Source organism: Callorhinchus milii, unplaced genomic scaffold (assembly GCF_018977255.1).
Source record: "Callorhinchus milii isolate IMCB2004 unplaced genomic scaffold, IMCB_Cmil_1.0 Scaffold30, whole genome shotgun sequence".
Classification (NCBI taxonomy): Eukaryota; Metazoa; Chordata; class Chondrichthyes; order Chimaeriformes; family Callorhinchidae; genus Callorhinchus; species Callorhinchus milii.
Genome location: NW_024704771.1, coordinates 3771759 through 3788512, shown reverse-complemented (window position 1 = coordinate 3788512; position 16754 = coordinate 3771759). Strand labels below are relative to the sequence as shown.

The window sequence follows — 16754 nt, the reverse complement described above, 5'->3', positions numbered from 1 at the left end:
CCGGGTTAGTTACTGCTTGGTAAACCGAGGCACGTGCGTGGAGTGAGGCAACTTGCCTACGTTTTCGCCCCACCCGGGAACCGAACCAGTGCCCTCTCGCTCGCGCGGCGAGCGCTCTGACCTCTACACCGGGACACCAGAACTTTGGCCTGAGTTGCACCTACGGTCCTGCATCCCCTGAAGCTCCCAACCACTTCAGGCAAGTCAACTCGTCAACTTCTCATTCACCCATGTCAGCCTATGCAGCTTCCGATTTGAGCAAACGTTTCAGGTCAATAACCTTTCAGCGCACAGCTTTTATCCGACGAGAATTTATCCACCTGAAGCGTCGACTCGTTTTTCTTCTCTCCCTCGATGCTGCCTGACCGGCTGAGGGTTCCCAGCCACTTCCGTTTTCATTTCAGGTTTCCAACATCTGCAGCGATTCGCCCACAAATATACAGTCAATTCACTTTACAGTGTGTTCTGTGCAGCGCTTTGGGACGTCCTCCTGACGTGAAAAGCGCTATATCAAATGCAAGGATTATTATTATTATTATTATTATTATTTTGTGTGTCGAGCCGGTTGGGATGGGGGCAGGGCAGGGCAAGTCAGCAAATTAATCTGGTCGAAATATTTCACGGCATTTTATATCCTTATAACGTCCAATGAGTGTGCAGGTGGTGTCCTGGAGCGTAGTGGGTTGGACCGCTCGCCTCGCAAGCGAGAGGAAGTGGATTCAGTTCCAGGGTGGGGCAAGTTTCAATACTCCACACGCCTCTTGTTTACCGAGAAGTAAGTCGACACACAGGCGGATTCTTTCCAGGGGGTAATAATAATCCAAATAATCAGTCACTCGATCCACGACTGTTTATAATAATAATAATAATAATAATCCTTGCATTTGATGCAGCGCTTTTCACCACTTCTAGAGGTCTCAAAGCGTTTCACACAAAAATACTGTAGAATGAATTGACTGTATATTTCTGGGTGAAACGCGGCAACTGTCCCACAAACAGTCATGGATCGAAGTGACCGAATTATTTATTTTGTTTTTCTTGAGGGATTATCATCAGGGCTGTGGAGTAAGGAAACGTGCGCACGGTTTCACCCTGTCGGGAATCAGACCCAGGCCTCTCGCTTGCGAGGCGAGCGCTCTTAACCGCTGAGCTGCAGGACTCCATTGTAGGACAGAATCTAGAACTGTTGGTGAGGACTTGTAGTAACCATCGAAACACCATGAGCGCTTTCAAGACATGATCCTAAGCTCTACAAAAATGCAAGTCTTCCAGTTCAGTTCGAAGCTGAGGAACAGGGTGTGTGGAATGTGATCATTCAGGTTTAAGGTACCCACAAAAATTGGGGTTGATAACCTCTGGATTGTGGTTCGCAAAGATAATGCACCTGAGACTGGATGTCAGCAACGAACGCCTGGTCAAGGACAGATAATAATAGTTACGTTTGATACAACACCACCAACACATTTACGCGGCGCCTTTCATGGTGGGAGGACTTCCCAAGGCGCTGGACAGTCACAGTGTTACGAACGGGTGAACAAGTTCGTGGGACTTTCCAGTCGCTGCGTCTCATTTTGTGCTGAGCGTCACATCCGCAGTCAAGTTAACCACCGTCTTCCTCTAATCAATCATTGTCACAAGATTCGCTCAGCGTCCGGGACTCTCACAGTAGAAAGGCCCCAAGTGTAACAATAATAATCCCTATATACCGTAGTGTCTGATCACAGGGTCTCAAGTCGAAAAGTTTCAAGGCATTTCACTGGATTTTTATGAAGCGTAGTGACTACGTATTTGTAGGGGAGAACGTGGCGGGTAACTTACATTTACGATGCGTCTTGTCAGCTAGGAAATTGGGATAAACGCCGCCTTTTCAAAAATGTAGCGGGATCTTTAACGTCCACGTGAGCAGACAGACCGAGAACCCTCAGTTCAACACCTCATGTGATCTGAAGGACGGCACCTCTGACCCCAGTCGCATCGCTGAGACCTCTCAAAGCGCTTCACAGAATACACTGTAAAGTGAATCCACTCTTATTTTGTGGGTGAAATGCGGCAGCCAATTGCGCACACGTGGGTTGAGTGACCAAATTACGTTTTGGAGGGATTATTACCCCTGAAAAAGCGATCGGCCAATTGACTAACAACCAGCAGTACATCTGCATAAACGGCTCTCCTCCCGCTCTCACCCGGTTACCTGCGGGATACCCCAAGGATCCATCCTTGGCCCCCTCCTCTTTCTGATCTACTTGCTCCCTCTTGGGGATGTCATCCGCAGACATAGCGGTCATGCGGATGACGCCCAACTCTTACTTTTCCACCTCACTTTGCGACCCCCAGTGCCCTGATGTTCTGCCTGTCAGATCTCAGGGGCTGGAGGAGCTCAAACTTCCTTCAGCTGAACGTTGACAAGACAGAAACCGTACTCTTCGGCTCTCGTCAATGTCTAAAATCTCACGGTTCTCACCTCCTCCACCTACCCAACCTCCCCTAAAACTTTCCAAACCCGTACGCAACCTTGGCATCAGGTTCGACCCCCAATTATCCTTCCTCCTCCACATCCGGTCCCTCACCAGCAACGCTTTCTTCCACCTCCGACGCATCACCCGTCTCCGCCAATACCTCTTATTATCTTATCCCAGACGGACCAATATTCAAGTCCCTGCGCTCTTCTGCACCCCCCGACCTCTCTGACCTCTCCTCAGCACAGTACTGTTGGCTTCGTTCCTCCGGGTCTCGCCTCCTCCTTGTCCCCTGAGTCCTCCGCTCCACCCTCGGCGGCCGCGCCTTCAGCCGCTATGCCCCAAGGCTCTGGAACTGCCTTCCTCACTCCCTTCGCCTCGTTTCCTCCCTTTCCATTCTCTGCTGAAGACCTTTCTTTTCGTCCGCGCCTTTGGTCACCTTCCCCCTCTTCCCGGCTCGGCCCCAGGATCCTAAACTGTAAAGCGCTCCGAGGCGCCGTCCGGCGTGGAGGGCGCTATATAAATCCAAGTTGTTGTTATCTGTCCGAAAATTGGGGGTGAAAGGAATTGACGCGAAACAAAACAATTCAGTGAAAAAAAATCGGAGTTTATTTTGGAACCTCAAAAAAAAAAAACACGCTCCGTAAGTTAAGTTCGTTACCAGCAAATCATTAACTTCATTCTTTTTGTAAAAAAAAAACCCAACACGACCTCCTTCGCAGATAGAGGTCATTGTAACGTAAAGAGAACGGCTATGTGAACCTAACAGAATTACACGTGTGCTTAACCGTGTGTGTTCGCTGCATCGTACCGTACACACGTTCCCAACGCCGGCTTTGCAGGGACGAGATTTTTTGGCACAACTGTGTTTTGCATTTGGCCGAAATTCATTTTTACCCCTTGGGCGTTCGCCCAAATTTGCACGGAGTAGTCGGTGAAAAAGATTAAAAGACACGCTGCGGGGTCCTCAGTCACAGGGGAAGGGAAAACTGCAAGGAAAAGCAAAATTACTGCAGATGCTGGAGATCGGAAACAAAAGCAGAAGTCGTTGACCAAAGGTTCGTGAATCAGACTCTGGAAGGTATGGTTTTACTGGTTGATTAGTCAACCATCTGTCGGGACTGCTTCCTGCAATGTACAAAGAAGGACATCAAGAGTTACAGCCCAGCTCATCGGGAGGACCTGGAAGGGCAGACCAGTCACTGGGGGCAGGGAGTCATCCCACTCAGCTCCCGTTAGCCCTGCAAGCCAGAGCCCTAACAGGTAGGGTGGTCCCGGCCGGACAAGCGGCGGGAAAGCTGGCCAGACTGTGATATCAATGGCAAGCTTTGTGGTTTGAGCTTAGACTCCAGCAGTTACCCCAACGCCCACACTGGGGTCCCCAAGCCTTGGCTCTTGCCAACCTGCGCCTAATACTCTCCGGAATTAGGTGAGCAGGATGCATCCCTCCAGGGAGAGAGAGAGCATTCCATTCCAACAATCCTATCTCTGGGATTTCCATGTGTGGATGAGATCCATGCAATTCTCAGCTTGGGTTTGGAGACTCTTAAGCAACGGTGATGGGTTTCCGCATGTGTCAGACTTTTCCCTCCCCTTCCGCTCACTTCACTCACCGTGAGGAAACGCTCTCAGCTACGCTCAGCATGTCCTCGCAACCTCACACCGTGTGAGGAGGGTGGGCACGGACTCAAATCCGTGACGGCAATAACACTTGCATTCACATAGCTCCCCGACACAGGGTAGCGTCCCAGAGCACTTGAACTAATAATCCCTTCATTTGATATAGCGTCTTATCACGTCTGCGTGAGTCTCAAACCGCTTCACAGGATACACTGTAAACTGAATTGACTGTATATTTTGTGAGCGAAATGCAGGAGACAATTGCTTCCAAGTGTCCCACAAACAGTCATGGATTGAGTGACCAATTTTTTTTTTTTTAAGGGATCATTACCTGATCTGCCGATTGACTAACAACTGGGTCCCTACTTACTGCTAGGTAAGCAGAGGTGTGTGGAGTAAGGAAACTTGCCTAAGGTTTCGCCCTGCCCGGGAATCGAACCCGGGTCCCCTCGCTAGCGAGGCGAGCGCTCTAACCACTACGCTACAGGATTCCACAATGCCCCAGTCTGTTCCCCAAACAGGAGAGCCATTACAGGCTCCTCATTGATTAATAACTGGACTCAACAAGGCGAGGGCTTTGCACATGAACAGCCCAGTGTACTTAGCGAGCAACGAGCATCTGCTCCCGTCATTCACAAGCTTCCATATCTTCAGGAACTCTCCCGGCTTGATGTGATGGGAAGCGTATATAGACTTGTAGCAACATTGGTTTAAGTGAAATCGAACTGGCCCAGATATCTTAGAGGTGTGAGTGGGTGAAACCCCCATCTTATGAGCACACAACCCCACAAAGACATCTTCGATGGTTATCAGCGGAGTGGTCAATGCTGCCACGTAGACCTTGAGGACAACATCCTTGGACACAACATAAGACGTCCCACTGCAGTAGTCCGGGTAGACGTCCTTCGAGTACACGGACTCCGAGACGTAGTACAGGTCGTTCTTGTTTCGAACGGGTCTGACCCTACGATGGACCCAACCCAGATACAGGTCCTCGGAATCGTCGCTGAGGCCTATGAGATGCTCCATTAGGTTGTGATAGTTCAGAAAGACATCGTCGTCGACTTTGAGGAGGTATCTGGCAGCCGGGCAATAAGTGCCAACCATTGCATTATCATGATGGTCTTCAGGGTCAGGTTGTGGTAAGTATCCCTAAAGACCCCTTGAACCACGTCCTTGTATTGAGATGATTCTTCCTCGATTCTCTCCTGTTCTTCTGTGCTCTCGGGGACCCCCAAAGCGAAGAGTATTAACACTGTGTGTCCTTGAACGTCCTTGACGCTCGCCCAGCTCTGGCGGATGGCCTCCCGGCTTTGGAAGTGGCCCGTTTTACTGATGACAAAGCTGACCAGGAAGACGTCGGGACCGTCACAGGCGTTTGTGTTGGGAATGAGGTAATATTTGGAAGCGTTGTGTCTGAAGACCTCCATGTTGAAGCTCACGGCCCTCGCCCGCATCTGCACGATACTGCCATTGGTGATGGGCGTTGGGTCTCTCCGCAGGGTCCATTCCTGGGCGTAATCCACCAGGAAAGGAATGCCCGTGAGCATCAACACGAGCAACAAACCCACACCCAACCGAGGTTTCCGCAGAAAGCCAATCAGCCGGCATTTATTGAAGCGACGTAGCATCTCCATAGAGATTTTGATGAACAGGGCAGAAATTTGCACAGTAAACTGGGTCAGGGCTTCTGTGTTATATCTGGGCTTTCCAACATCCTAAACGATAAAAGAATGAACAAAAAAATCAATTGACGAATACTATAATAATAATAATCCTTGCACTCGATATAGAGCTTATCACGTCTTTGCACGAATATACAGGATGTACTGCAAATTGGATTAACCATGTATTTTGCTGTCGAACTCTAGAGCCAATTACACGCAACAGTGTCCAAAAAACAGTTGTGGATTTAGTGACCACATTTTTTTGGGGGGCGAGGGATTATTGCCCCCGGAAAGGGTTGCGCCAATCTACTACCAACCAGGTTCCTACTTACTGCTCGGTTACGGACCTCACCCTGACCTGGGTCCTCTCGTTTGCGAGGTGAGCACTCGTAACCACTGCGCCACACGACTCCACATTTTCTCTTAAACTTTAAAACCACGCACCAATTTGAATCCCTAAGAAGTGTCCTGTCGTGTGGTGGTTAGAGGACTCGTCTCGCAAGCGAGAGGACCCAGATTTGATTCCTGGGCAGGGCAAAACCTTAGGCAAGTCTCCTTAATCCACACGCCTCTGTTTACCTGGCAGTAAGTAGGAGCCCAGTTGGCGGATCGCTCTGCAGGGTGTTGAAATATGCCGCCTAACAGCTCAAGGTGTCTTGGTAATATTTCGAACAACAACTGCATGAAGGCTTGATAGTTAAATGGTTAGGAGTAGCTTTGCTGGACAGGTTGAGTTTAGCTTCCGATTACGTTTCACATTTTCCTGGGAAGACGTTCACTTCTCTGAGATAACGAGCCATCGTGTCCTTGAGCATAGACGTAAGAACGATTGACCACAGAGAGAAACGGCTATAGCCTCAGACAGCCTTCCACAGCCTATCTCAAGGATGTGGAAGGCTGCGAAAAAGTTGTCCATCACTTTTTTTCTCTCTCTCTCTCTCTCTCTCTCTGTGCAAAAACAGCTTGAGAAGGGTGCAGCGATCTTTGCGACAACGAGAGGTGGAGTTAGAAACACCTAAAAGACAGGTGGAACTTCGGAATAGTTGGGAGTTGTCGTAGAGGATCAATCAACTTCAGAAAGAGAGGAAGGAAGTAATGGGTGAGAGGGCGTTGGTTCTGTCTGCCGGGCAGAGAAGCGATAAAAGCAGCCACGTTTGAAAGGCAGCGCGAGTTTGGCTGTTGAGTTGACAGTTTATCTCTGTGTGATAGTTCTGTGATCTCTGCTGCGTATGTTGAGGTGCGTTCTCGGGCTTATGATTTTGTCTGGATTACTGAGCGATTCCCGAGCGCACGCTGTTGTGTTTCCCAATTATTTGATTTGGACATCTGTGTCGTTGTATGGTGCGGACTGTGGTGTGTTGTTATATGGTCATATGGTTTGAATACAAATTGTTTACCGTTTTTTTATATGTATATATATATATATAATAATCCCTCCAAAACAAACAACAATAATAAACGGGTCATTTTCAATCTACGACTGTTTGGGGGACATTGCTGTGCGCGTTCGCCCACAAATATACAGTCAATTCACTTTACAGTGTGTTCTGTGAAGCGCTTTGGGACGTCCTCCCGACGTGAAAAGCGCTATATCAAATGCAAGGATTATTATTATTATATATGGAAAAGGATAAACAATTTGTAGTAGTAGATATATATATATATTTATTTGATATTAACGGAATAAACACGATACTCTTACCACTACTCCCTGTTGAATTATTAACAGGGGGTAGTAATCCCTCCAATAAATACATTTAAAAATAATAATAACTTAAGTCACTCAATTCACGACTGATTGCGGGACACTGCTGTGCATTTCACCCACAAACCACGCAGTCCACCCACATTACGGTCCGTCCGTCCTGCGTAAGCGCTTTGGGACGTCTCAACGACACGACGAGGCTCGATATCAAATGCAAGGGGTTATTATTGTTCAGGATTCTTGTTATCGGGATTATTATTATTATGATTATCAACGGTGCTTCGGGCTAAAGCCGGGATGAATTCGGGGGCTCTCTGGACCCATTCGAAGCTTCGGGGGGTGGGGGGGGGGGGGGGGGGGGGGTGGGGGGGGTGGTGGCCTGTGAGGAATCTGATTTCATCGGTGTTGTCGCAGTGTGAGCTGTTGTAATGAACGATACAGTGCTGCGCTGCAGTTTGCTATAGGGCTGTGTGGTGGCAGTGTCCATCCCCTGATAAGCGACGAGACGATGTGCTTATATGACACACACACTCCCTCGTCACTCCTCCACCCCCCCTCACACACGCTCCCTCGTCACTCCTCCCCCCCTCACACACACTCCCTCGTCACCCCTCCCCCCCCCCACACACACTCCCTCATCACTCCCCCCCCACACACACTCCCTCATCACTCCCCCCCACACACACACTCCCTCATCACTCCCCCCCACACACACTCCCTCATCACTCCCCCCCACACACACTCCCTTATCACTCCCCCCCCACACACACTCCCTTATCACTTCTCCCCCCCACATCTCTTCCCACGTCATGTCCATCATCTCTCCCTACTGCCCCCACACACTCTTCCATCATCACCCCTTCCCCCCCACACACTCCCTCATCACACCCCCCACACGCACTCTCTCCATCATCACTCCTCCCCCCCCCCGCACACACTCCCTCATCACCTCCACCCCACACACATTCCATCATCACCCACTGCCCCCACACACTCTCTCCATCATCACCCTTCCCCCCCACACACTCCCTCATCTCACCCCCACACACGCACCCTCTCCTCATCACTCCCGCCCACACACACACTCCCTCATCACCTCCACCCCACACACACTCCATCATCACCCCCCACTTCACACACACACACTCTCCATCATCAAACCCCGCACACACACACACACCATCACTCCCCCCCACCCCCAACCCCCCGCACCATTGCCCCCGCCTTCCAAATGACTTACCCCTCAAATGCCTATCTGCCCCTTGCCCTGCTGGGGGTCGGGTGGAGGGGGTGGTCACCCGTACCGTGTGTGGCCCCCGCATTTCACTTGGTCTTATATGCAGTTATCTTTCTATGTGTCTTCCTGAACCCTGGACCATTGTTCACTAACCCTGGACCACAAAGGGAGGCCATTGGGTTAAGGGCAAGAATCTGCTTCCAGCCCTTTGTGTTTGGGGGGGGGGGTTTGATGATGAAGGTGTGTGTGTGGGGGGTGATGTTGATGGTGTGTGTGTGTTGGGGGGAATGATGATGATGATGTGTGTGGGGGGTAGGGGATGATGATGGTGGCGTGGGAGGGATGATGATGATGGTGTGTGGAGGGGTGATGATGATGATGGTATGTGTGGGGGGGTGGGTGATGAGGATGATGATGGCATGTGGGGATGATGAGGATGATGGTGTGTGTGGGGGTGATGATGAAGGTGTGTGTGTGGGGTGGGTGATGAGGATGATGATGATGGTGTGTGTGTGGGCGTTTCCCAATGAATTCACTAAGGTATGGAGGAACAACTCCATCTTCATCATCAACCCCCCCACCACACACACACTCCATCATCATCATCACCCCCTCACACACCATCATCATCATCACCCCCCTCACACACAGCATCATCATCACCCCCCCACACACACCATCATCATCACCCCTCTCCCCACACACACACCATCATCATCACCCCCCTCACACACACCATCATCATCACCCCTCTCCCCGTACACACCATCATCATCACCCTCTTACACACACATCATCATCACCCCCCTCACACACACCATCATCATCACCCCTCTCCCCATACACACCATCATCATCTCCCCTCTCCCCATACACACCATCATCATCACCCCTCTCCCCCCACACACCATCATCATCATCATCACCCCCCTCACAACACACCACCATAATCACCCCTCTCCCCACACACAGAAACACACTCCATCATCATCATCTCTAACCCCCACACAACATCATCATCTCTCTCTCCCACCCACCCCACACACACACCCCATCATCATCCCCTACACACACCATCATCATCATCCCCACACACACACCATCATCATCATTCCCCCCCCCCCACACACCATCATCATCATCCCCCCCCCCCCCCCACACACACACACACTCCGTCAACACCTCCTTCAAACCAGGTCACCCCCAATAGAGATCCCCACCATTTTGCGATGCTTTCAGCAATTGATCAACCAAAGCAAATCAATAACACTGAGGGGAAGGGGGGGAGGGGGGAGGGAGAGAGGGGGGGGAGAGAGAGAGGGGGAGAGAGGGAGGGGGGAGGGAGAGAGGGGGGGGGGGAGAGAGAGAGGGGGAGAGAGGGAGGGGGGAGGGAGAGAGGGGGGAGAGAGAGGGGGGGGGGAGAGAGAGTGCAGGTGACACAAGGCAAATGAGAGGGAGAGAGAGAGAGGGGGGGGGGGAGGGAGGGGGAGAGAGAGTGGGGGGTAGAGAGAGAGGGGGGGTAGAGAGAGAGGGGGGGTGGTACAGAGAGAGGGGGGAGGGAGAGAGAGGGGGGGAGGGAGTGAGAGGGGAGAAGGGAGAGAGAGTGGGGGAGGGAGAGAGAGGGGGGGAGGGAGAGAGAGAGGGGGAGGGGGAGAGAGAGGGGGGGGAGGGGAGAGAGAGGGGGGGAGGAGGGAGAGAGAGGGGGGGGGGGAGAGAGAGGGGGGAGGGGGGAGAGAGAGGGGGGATGGGGGAGAGAGGGGAGGGGGAGAGAGAGGGGGGAGGGGGGAGAGTGCAGGTGACACAAGGCAAATGAGAGAGAGAGATGGAGAGCATCAGAGAGGGGGTGTGGGGTGAAATATACAGTGCGGAAGCGCAATAGCAGAGATCGCAGTGATGCTGAACAACCCCCCAACCCCCCACACCCCCCCACACCACACATACACCCCCCCCCACACATACACCCCCCCCCCACACAACATACACCCCCCACCCCCCACCCCCCCCCCCACACATACACCCCCCACCCCCCACACACACATACACCCCCCAACCCCCACACCCCCATACACCCCCAACCCCCCACATACACACCATACACCCCCCCCCACCCACACACACATACACCCCCCACCCCCCACACCCCCCCCCACCCCCACACACATAAACCCCCCACCCCCACACACACACACACATACACCCCCCACACCCCCCCCACACGCACACACATACACCCCCCACCCCCACACACGCACACACACATACACCCCCCACACCCACACACACCCCCCCCCCACACACATACACCCCCCACCCCCCACACACCCCCCCCCACACACCCCCCCCACACACACACACACACCCCCCCCACACACACACATACACCCCCCACCCCCCCACACACACATACACCCCCAACCCCCCCACCACACACACATACACCCCCCACCCCCCCCCCCCCACACACACATACACCCCCACCCCCCACACACCCCCACACACACATACACACCCCCACCCCCACACACACCCCACACACACACACCCCCCCACACACAATACACCCCACCACCCCCACCCCCCACACACACAGAGGTTTAAAGCAATCCCATCCCTGGTGTGTGTGTGTGTGTGTGTGTGCAATGGTACATCGCAGTGTAAATGCAGACCCGGTGGTACTGTACACAGTTCCTTTGGGGGTGAAACACACAAATACCCCCTCTCTCTCTCTCTCTCTATATATATATATATATATAGAAATATAAATACATATGCAGAAGGCAGATACGTGACAGGAAACAGCGATATACTCACAAACAGATCAGCACATCAGTCTCTGCTCTCCTCGTCCCCTCTCAGCAAAGAACTGATCCAAACCCCAACCCAACGGGGGTTTGGTCTCCAGAGCCAATGACTCTCTCTCTCTCCATCCCCTCAACCCCTCGGATTCCCAGACAACTCACTCAGTCCTGACCAATGCAGCACAATTTGCACAATTTCATTCATTCACTCTCTCTCTCTCTCCCCCTCTCTCTCTGTCTGTGTCTCTCCCTCTCTCTCTCTCTCTCTCTCCCCTCTCTCTCTGTCTGTGTCTCTCCCTCTCCCTCTCTCTCTCTGCCTATCCCACACCACTCTCTTTCTCTCTCACACATCCACACTCGTTCTTCCCCCTTTCTCTCTGTCTCCTCTCTCTCTGCCCTTCCCACTCTCTCTCTCTCTCTCTCTCTTTCCCCCTCTCTCTGTGTCTCTCCACCAACCCCCTCTCTCTCACTCTCTCTCTCTGCCTATCCCACACCACTCTCTTTCTCTCTCACACATCCACACTCGTTCTTCCCCCTTTCTCTCTGCCTTCTCTCTCTCACACCTCTCTCTCTCTCTCTCTCTTTGCCTTTCCCACTCTCTCTCTCTCTCTCTCTCTCTCTCACACACTCACTCTCCCCCCCCTCTCTCTCCTCTGCTAAGCAGAGATGGCATTGCACAATTTCATTCACCCCCTCTCTCTCTCTCTCTCTCAGTCCCTTTGCATCTCTTCCCTTCTCTCTCTCCCTCTCTCTCTCTGTCCCCCTCTTCTTTTCACTCTCCCCCTCTCTGCTCAGTATTGCCCAATTTAGTTCAGTCCCTCCCTCTCACTCACTGACTATCTGATTGATAGTGACAACATTGCACGATTGCATTCACTTCCTCTAACTATCTCTCTCTCGCACACTCTCTGATCCACAGAGATGGCATTGCACTTTTATTTACTCCCACCCCCCCCCCCCCACCCCTCTCTCTCTCTCCCCCTTACACTCCCACTCTTCTTCCCCTCTCTGCAAGAGGGACAGAGCAGAACATCTGCAGAAGCTCTGAGTGAGTTTCACTTTCATTCACCAGCTTCTCTGTCTGGTATTTCAACGATTTGTCCCTTTGCAATAAAATTGTGTTCCCTCTCTCTCCCTCTCTTCCTCTCTGCCATGCAAACCCCTTTTCAGCCCCTTTTACATAACCCAACCCCCAGGGCAGAGGAGACAGAGAGAGAGAGAGAGAGAGAGAGACACCACACACATTATTCAGGAATGCGGAGGAGAGGTTAAGCTAAAATCTTTCTAACCAAGGAGATTTAATAATAATAATAATAATTACGCTTTGCATTTGATACAGCGCCTTATCTCTTTATTTGGAGCTGGCCAAAGGTAGGCTGTTACTCTTTGCTGACGTGGCCAATAACACCAGCAGACATGGGGTCAATGTCGACATGTGTGCGGATCACACCCAACTCTTACCTTTCTGCCTCCACCCTCAACTCCAGGAGCACTGCTGTCCTGACAGACTGCGGTCGGACGTCAAGTCCTGGACGAGGGCAAATCTCCTACAGCTGAACGTGAACAAGACTGAGGCCCTCCCGATCGGCTCACGCCAGCGCCTCAGCACCTCAGGCTCTGGCAGCGTCGACCTCCATGGTTGCTCACCACAACTCACCGCCAGTCAGGAACCCGGGTGTCTTGGTCGACCCTCAACTGACTTTTCTCCCCCACATTCAAGCCATGACCCGCTCTGCCTTCCCTCACCTCCGTAACATCGCCCGACTCCGTCACTACCTCAAGCCGCTGAAACTCTTGTTCGTGCCTTCATCACCTCCAGGCTCGGCTGTGCAAACTCCCCGCTTGTCGGCCTTCCCAACTCCTCCCTCCACAGTCGGCAGATAATCCAGAACTCTGCCGCCCGTGTCCTCTCCCGCACCAAACTCCATGACCCCATCTCCCCCACTCTCGCCCGACTCCATTGGCTCCCTATCCTTCAGAGGATCCAGTTCAAGATCCTGGTCCTGACCTACAAAGCCCTCCATGGCCTCGCCCCACCCTACCTCTGCAACCTCCTAACCCCCTACCAACCCGCCCACAGCCTCCGCTCAGCCGGCTCCGGCTGCTCCTCGTCCCCCGACCCACCCGCCCCACCGTTGGCGGGAGAGCCTTAAGCCACTCTGCCCCCAACCTCTGGAATTCCATCCCCCAGTCACTCCGCCTCGCCCCCCTCCTTAGCCTCCTTCCTCTTTGACCATGCTATCGGCCAGTCCCCTTCCCCTCACCCCCCCCTCCCCCAGCTCCGGTCTGATATCCTGTACACTGTCCAGCGCCTTGGGACGTCCTCCCGACATGAAAGGCAAATGTAATCTTGTTGTTGTTGTTGTTGTTGTCTTAAAGCGGTTGTCTTGCTTTATTTTTGTGGAGTCCTGTAACTCAGTGGTTAGAGCTCTCGCCTCACCAAGCGAGAGACCTGGGTTCGATTCCTGGCAGGGCGAAACCCTGGGCAAGTTTCCTTACTCCACATACCTGATAATAATCCCTCAAGCGAAAAAAAACGATAATAATTTGGTCACTAAATCCACGACTGTTTGTGGGACACTGCTGTGCGCAATTGGTTGCCGCGTTTCACCCACAAATATACAGTCAATTCACTTTACAGTACATTCTGTGAAGCGCTTTGAGACGTCGAGAAGACGTGAAAAGCGCCGTATCAAATGCAAGGATTATTATTATTATTATTATCCCGTCGTCGAGACATCACGCAGATTATACTGTAAAGTGTAGTGACTGTGTTTTGCAGGTGAAATCAACACTGAATTCAAGATGTATCCCAACAATTCTGAAGCTTTTAAAAGAAAAAAATGGGCACACAGTCCGGCACCAGGAGGAATTTTGCACCTAATTGATCAGCGACTAACCCTCCAGGGACGAGAATGATCCTCTCTGACTTCAACACTAATCAGCAAATGCCAAATAATATGTGTTGAGTCCTTGTTTGTTTTAAGGCTTGGGAAACACACTGTAAAGTGAATTGACTGTATATTTGTGGAAACATACTGCAAACCGGACGTGCAAAAAAATAGTGGCGTATGACAGAGAGCCTTTCACAATTTGGGTCAGCCTGGCCCAGTGCCAACAATCCCCCGAATACAATGGTCATTTGTTTCACGGCTGTTTGTGGGACATTGCCGGGCATTGCCTCTCCTGTGAAGCGCTTTGGGACGTCCTCCCGACGTGTACCAAGTGCAAGGATTATGATATCTCAGAGCGCTGCGCAGAATTCACTGTGAAGTGTAGTTTCTGTGCAATTTGTAGGCAAACAAACTTGTTGGAAACTCCTTTCTCTTTTCGGATGGGATCTTTAATGTCCACCTGCACAGACTGACGGGACCTCGGGTTAACATCTCATCTGAAGGATGGACTCTGACAATGCAGTGCCCACCCCACCCCAGTGGAGTCCTGTAGCTCAGTGGTTAGAGCACTCGCTTTGCAAGTGAGAGACCTGAGTTCAATTCCCGGTACAGGGGCAAACCTCGGGCAAGTTTCCTTACCCCACACAGAGCCTAATAATAATCCCTCCAAAACCCAAAACAATAATAAATTGGTCATTTTCAATCTACGACTGTTTGTGGGACACTGCTGTGCGCAATTGGCTGCCGCGTTCGCCCACAAATATACAGTCAATTCACTTTACAGTGTGTTCTGTGAAGCGCTTTGGGACGTCCTCCCGACGTGAAAAGCGCTATATCAAATGCAAGGATTATTATTATTATTATTAATATGCACCAAGCTGAAGGCAGTTGCCCGCCAGATAGCTGATTTTAAACACTGCATTGATAGGACGTAATGATGTTTTCAAATCCCTTAAATTCCCTCGCACCTCCCTACCTCTCCGACCTGCTTACCCCCCAACTCCACCATCCGCGCCTCATCACGTCATCGAATCGTCTCAAAGCATTTCGCAGGACATACTGTGATGTGGATTGACTGTGTAGTTTGTGGGTGAAACGCGTCACCCAATGGTGCACAGCGCAGCCCACACACAGAGCAAGTCCCAATTTATAACAGACTTAAAACAAGCTCAGCAGAGACCCCTTCATGGCACATTCGGTAAATGCTGGAGCTTTGATTATTTTGGGGTCAGCCGGGCGTCTGACGACAGCACTCCCATTAATGATGAAGTCCTGCAAGGATTATTATTATTATTATTATTATTATTAGTATTATTATGTTGGTTTGCTTACTCACCTCTCAAGCAAAAGAAAGGTTTGATTCACGGGTAGGGCGAGTAATAATCCTTTGGAAATTTTTTAAAAAAAATAATAATTCGGTCACTGAATCGACCACTGTTTGTGGGACACTGCTGTGTGCAATTGGCTAATTGACTGACCACCAGGATGGAGACAGTGGATGAACTCTGAAGTCCATGGGGATGGTGTCTGAAGTTAGTGCAAAGACTAAGATCTCTGAGGATGTGGATAGCATTTCGCCCGCAAAATACACAGCGACTACACTGTACAATATGTCTTGCGAAACGCTTTGAGATGTCTCGAAAAAGCCATAAGATGCTATATCAAATGCAAAGATAATTATTTTTATATTATTAAACTATTATTTTATTGTATTATTATATTATTATATCATTATTATACTATTATAACATTATTGTATTATTATATCATTATATTATTATATCATCATTAAGATCTCTATATGGATACTCTATATCAAATGCAAGTATTATTATTATATTTTCATCACAATATTATTTTATTATTACATTTTATTATATTATACCATTATATATTATTTTATTATAATTCATATATTGTATTATATTATATTATACATTATGATCACATTCTTATATTCTTATATTAGTATAATTTAATATTATACATCATATAATATTATGATCACATTCCTATATTATTCTTATATTATTGTTTTATTATTATATTATTTTATAACTAATATAATATGATATTGTTGATGTTTCTGGTGCTGATGGACAGGCTGAGCTGAGGCTGAGCTGGTGCTAAGTCTGAGGCTGAGGGGCTGCGGCTGAGCTGCAGTTGAGCTGAGGCTGAGGCACTGGGGATGAGGCTGAGGAGCCGGGGATGAGGAGCTGAGGCTGAACTGAGGAGCTGAGGGTGAGGAGCTGAGGGAGCTGAGGAGCCGGGGATGAGGAGCTGAGGCTGAGGAGCTGAGGAGCCGGGGATGAGGAGCTGAGGATGAGGAGATGAGGAGCTGAGGCTGAGGGGATGAGGAGCTGAAGAGCTGGGGATG

The 16754-nt window shown here is 50.6% G+C and overlaps 1 protein-coding gene across 1 annotated transcript; it reads right to left on the bottom strand.

Annotated features, from left to right (window-relative positions):
* Window positions 1–4402: 4402 nt before the first annotated feature.
* On the bottom strand, window positions 4403–11672 carry LOC103190749 (beta-1,3-galactosyltransferase 9). Its single transcript, XM_042344886.1, is given in 3 exon segments — window positions 4403–5179; window positions 5182–5794; window positions 11497–11672. Coding segments are annotated over 2 exon segments (1095 nt in total). The 5' UTR covers window positions 5714–5794; window positions 11497–11672; the 3' UTR covers window positions 4403–4616.
* Window positions 11673–16754: the final 5082 nt, after the last annotated feature.